The sequence below is a fragment of the Nicrophorus vespilloides genome, unplaced genomic scaffold (assembly GCF_001412225.1).
Source record: "Nicrophorus vespilloides isolate i.1.1-1 unplaced genomic scaffold, Nicve_v1.0, whole genome shotgun sequence".
In the NCBI taxonomy this organism is placed as follows: Eukaryota; Metazoa; Arthropoda; class Insecta; order Coleoptera; family Silphidae; genus Nicrophorus; species Nicrophorus vespilloides.
Genome location: NW_017098164.1, coordinates 27,951 through 33,112, shown reverse-complemented (window position 1 = coordinate 33,112; position 5,162 = coordinate 27,951). Strand labels below are relative to the sequence as shown.

The following is a 5,162-nucleotide window of genomic DNA, read 5'->3' as shown; positions in this document are numbered from 1 at the left end:
TCCAAAGCGAGAATAATCCTCATTCATATAGTAGACAATTACTAAAAGTAGACAAAATTACTTTAAAAAGTAATAGTTAACGATATATTTTAAATAAATAAATTAAATAAAAATTAAAAATGAAAGAAAGCTGAAGACTTTGAATGAATCGTCACACTGACAGTCGAAAAGTTAAATGAAAGCCTTGAACTGATTACGGCAGTTCGGAAGATTCTAGATGGTTCCGAATGAAGGTAACTATTATGCAATGCACAATGAAGTTTTAGTATTTCCAAAAAAAAAATCTCATTGTTCTTTCGTTTCTGACTAAAAATAAATTAATTTTATACATAAAATACTTAAATAGAATAAATTGCATTTTTCTACTTAATTTGTTTTGAGGTAAAGCGGTGTGTGAATGTAACTTGTTAATATTTTGATGGATGGATCAAAGTACAATAAATACAATTTGCTTACTTTTGAGATTGATTTTGAATTTAGATATCTTTATTAAATGTTAATCATAATGGAAATTTTAGCTTGTGGATGAGAATAGACGTTTTCAATCAAATTTGTTTTGAAATACGGAGGTGCGCGAATGATGATACTTGTTGATATTTGGATGGATCAAAGTACAATAGCGTGTTTCTAAACCTGTAAATTTAATTTGCTTGCCATGGAGATTAATTGCTTTATTTTCATTTCGCTATTAAAAGAGTCCCGATATTCTCATAAATATGCAATTAACGACGGGATGTTCTTCACGGCGAAATAATCCAGTCGTAAAACTGAATTACTAATTAAAGCGTTGTACACTAATGTCCATATATTTGTTTTGTTTTGTTTTCCGTTCTCGCATATATTTTCAAAACATTTAAATTATGAATCAGTTTTGTAGTGGTGCTACTGAACTGGTAATTCCCCTGACATTTATTCTTCCCACTTTAATCATGCCGGCCGATTTTTTTCCATAAAAAAGAGCGCCGATATACAAGATCAGTTAGTGTCGACATAGACATAGCATTGCGAAGAAATGTTCCTTGGAATATTATTAGCCGGTCTCCTGGCCATCTCCTGCGCGGCAGAGTATTCTGTCCCTGAGCCAAAGTTCCATTTGCTTAAGCCCAGAGGATTTAGAGTTTCGATACCCGACGAAGCAGGAATCAAATTATTCGCGTTCCATGGAAATCTGAACAAGGAATTGGAGCAGATGGGAAACGGACAGTTCTCCCAGGATATAACGACGAAACGGAACGGGAAATGGATCTACGAAAACAAGAAGATGAAGCTGAGGAACGGAGACGCGATTTACTACTGGATATTCGTGATCAAGAATGGGGAAGGATTCACCTACGAAAACGGAACTCACATTTGCAAAAGTTAGTATTTGCGACTTTATTTTACTTACTTATTTATATCGAGAGGTCAATGAGGATGTCGCAACAAGCTAGTGATATTAGATTAACGTATCCACTTCTACGTATCATCTCTACAACCAACCATTCGACTTACTGTTTATTAAAATTTATACTAAAAGCGAGACGCACAATGTTTCTCTTTATTTCTCTCTCATCAATTTTATTGTGCACCAAACCAGAAAATATTTACATTCAGTAATAAACAACGAGTTTTCATTCGTATTATTTGTGCGAAATTTAATTAAAGGTCATATTATTACTTAAATTACTCTTATGTCTCGACGAGGTGTTTTTATTTCAATGTCAAAAATAATTAAAACTTATAATATTTTTTGTGGAACGTCTGTTCAACTTTCTATAAACAAAAATAGTTTCCGTATCAAATGCGATTTAATTGCTTACGCATCGAAAAATGCTTTGGAATGCATTTAACCGTAACATATTAACACACACATCAATAGTTTATATTTAATTAGTACCAAAAAAAAAAGTAGAAAATTAATTTATAATAATAAAATTTCTTGTTTATTTCAGCAATTTTCGATACTGGGAAAGGATCAGGAAGCTTGAAGAAGATGCATGCTCACTATCATCACAAAGAAAAAAGAAGTCCATCGTGGCAAAGGTTTGATGATGGTCCACATTTTTACCATAATCCTTACTCCGCTTTTCCTATCTTCCCTGGACATAGAAATGGACATTTTAATGATTTTCATGACCATGGCAGGTTTAATCACCATGGCAGGTTTCCACACCGTTTTCACAATAATGGCCACCATAATCACCAACGCTATCATCATAATCATGATAACGAAGATTGCAGCAATAGTGAAGATTCGGATTATTCCGATTACGATAATAGCCCCGAAAATGATCAAACAACGGCGAGAGTGCCAACAACAAATCAAAGAATTATAAAACCATCATCAACGACAACAACAACAACCACACCAATTCCAACGACAACTCAAATGGCAACAACAAAAAGTACTACCCAAATTCCAACGACACCTGTAACAACAACTACAACAACATCATTTCCTAGGATTGATATTAGATTCGGTGAGAAGTAGATTGGCATCATAAGTTTAAATGACGAAACATTACACGATCTCTTACATAAAAGTGAAACATACATTTAATGAAACTCATGTTAGAAGCAGATGTTAGTTTTTATACATTTTGTAGATAAGTATTTTAGTTAGTTAGAATGGTATGTAATTTAAAAGGCCTACTTTAAGAATTAATAAAATAAATTATTACGACAAAATAACTAACAAACTATATAATAAAAGAAGTCAAATTTGTGCTAATAAACGCAATGACCTTAATTTTTAAACTAAATGTTTTTTTTTCTATTCATAACTATTTCGTCAAGATCATCAGCTTTAAGGACGTGGTATATCTTCCGATTTTCGAAGAAATAAGTAATTATAAATTTAAAGTAATGAAGGCGAATGAATAGTCAGGAAAATCCAGATTATATCAACTCATCGTACTGTAGAAAGTTACTGAAGACTTGTTTACCTCGGGTCGAGGAGTGGACCAAAGACCAAAACAGATAAGTATGTATAAAATCGTGGAAACTGGAAAAACAGATAAGCAAAATATAAAAAGCAGGATTTTCAATATTAATCAATAATTTTAAGTATCGCCAGTTGATAGGATATTTGTTCATATTAATTTCGACCACGTGGTTCCTAAGCGTACGCAAGATTTGTTAATTTTTAAATACTATACGACACGTACATACGCTTATATTTATCGAAATATTTTACTTGAGCTTTAAGTTATATCGAATTATTTTATATAATTATTTTGTTATATAATTATAACTAGATTTGTTTTCTTCTTTCAAGTATTTTTTTTTTATATTTTTGTCTAAAAAATTATAATTATAAATTCTATTCTAAATTTTAAATAGAACATATAAATTAATTTATGATGCTCAAATAATTTTTTTTTTAAATTTTAAAGAGATTTATAACAATTTATTATTGATCTAAATCTCTTTGGCCCTACTCCTTTTCGGTTTTATCGGCTCCCACAAAAATTATAATAATATTTATTGCATCAGTCGTATAACAAAAGCAAAACATAAACAGAAATAAAAAGAACGAAATAAATATACGAATTATACAAACATATATATATTCACGTGTGCGTGAAACTGGTTGCATAACTAAGCTTACAAAAAGGCAATATACGCTTGGGTAATTACACAGCTCTCTCGATTTTAATTTGATTTTATGTAAATTGAGCTCAAATCTAAATGTTTATACAAAAGTTTATAAAAAAAACAACGTATCAATTTGACTATTCTTTCTTTATTGTACTGCTTACTAAATAATATTCAAAACATTTATAGAATTGTGTGATCTTGACAATTAATAAAATTTTGATTTATAATATAATTATGATTCGTGTAGATTCGTAGATATTAGGTAATGGCTGTGAAAATGGTGATTGCATTTCAGTAACACGCCCTGGTTTAATATTGGAAATTGATTTTCACATTAATTGTTCGGAAATTACTGCTGGTTGTATGAAAATAGAATTTAATGGGAATAGGTAAAACTTGGATGCACATTGACTGAAAATAAATGATCATAATAGTATTAAGTTTTAATTATAATTGTCGTCATTTAATTTCTTGTAATCTCAAAAAAACAATATAAGTTACGTATAGTAGTAAGCAAACGTTTTTTTTATGCTATGCGTTGAATTAGAGTTTTTTTTAATTAACCATAATATCAGTTATCTGAATACAAACCATTAAACTAAAATTCAAATAAAGATGAAATTTGACTTTGAAAATTCATTCAATGAAGTATCTATAAATAAATCATGTATGATTCTGAAACTACGAGCATCCGTCAGTAAAAAGATAATATATAAAATATCCGTTGTCATAATAAAAACGTGAATAAAACGATGAAAACTAAATTTTAAGATCCTTTATATTGTCTCTAAAACAGGTTATTTATTATTATTATTGTCCAATAATAGAATTTATTGATCTTCGGTATACATTTTAGTATAGCATAGAGAAAGAATATCAAAAAAAAAGCAGAACATGAAGAAGTTGAATAATTGACGTATCTTTTATACCAGGATAAAAATTGTAATTCCAGTAAATTTTTCGTGCTTTTTATTTTGAAAAACCATGGTCCAAAAATTAAGAAGACTACTGAAAAATCGTATTGTAGATCGGGCGTTTTCGTAACCACAATGGGTAATATAATTACGATCGTACCTATATGTAATGGTGGATGCGTCGGGTAAACTTATTTATAAGTGTTTTCTTTTCGCTACCCCACTGGATAGGATAGAGAACATTGATATGTTTATTATGAATTTGGTAACTTTTTATCTTGTATTTCTGTAAATATTTTTCTATTAATTATACAATTTTAATTATTACTTACACTGCATGTTATACATTTTTTTAAATCTTATTATTTTGTGTAGAATTGCATATATTGATGCAACTGAAGTAGGTAGTATATATATATATATATATCTATATTTACGTAATTGCTTTACGTGTTTTTGTTGCGGTTGAGTCAACGTTAATTCGGGAACGCTGCTAATTTTGTTTTGCTAATTCGGTGTAATTAGCAAAACAAAATTGGTAAAGAAGAAAACATTGGAATTTTAATTAAAAACATCAACGGAATAACAAATTCAGGCGGCGTATTTCATCTTTAATGAAGAATGAGTGGGTGAATTTTTAGAAACCGTGAACTCTCCCCGTATGCAGCA

The 5,162-nt window shown here is 29.8% G+C and overlaps 1 protein-coding gene across 2 annotated transcripts; it reads left to right on the top strand.

The window, feature by feature from the left end:
* The first annotated feature begins 965 nt into the window (after window positions 1-965).
* LOC108561775 lies at window positions 966-2,667 on the top strand. 2 transcript variants are annotated; one of them, XM_017919835.1, is made up of 3 exons: window positions 966-1,358; window positions 1,932-2,022; window positions 2,125-2,667. In XM_017919835.1, exons 1-3 carry the CDS (start codon window positions 1,013-1,015, stop codon window positions 2,468-2,470), a joined length of 783 nt encoding a protein of 260 aa, XP_017775324.1. In that variant the 5' UTR covers window positions 966-1,012; the 3' UTR covers window positions 2,471-2,667. The 2 variants fall into 2 exon arrangements, with proteins under 2 accessions (XP_017775324.1, XP_017775323.1); XM_017919834.1 differs by having other exon boundaries at window positions 1,932-2,667.
* The last annotated feature ends 2,495 nt before the right edge of the window (window positions 2,668-5,162 follow it).

What these genes read in the sequence shown, in the direction of transcription:
- LOC108561775 (XM_017919834.1), top strand. Translation starts at nt 1,013, where the DNA reads ATGTTCCTTGGAATATTATTAGCCGGTCTCCTGGCCATCTCCTGCGCG. An exon ending in CGGAACTCACATTTGCAAAA is followed by an intron (nt 1,359 to 1,931) that starts GTTAGTATTTGC and finishes TGTTTATTTCAG; the next exon opens with CAATTTTCGATACTGGGAAA.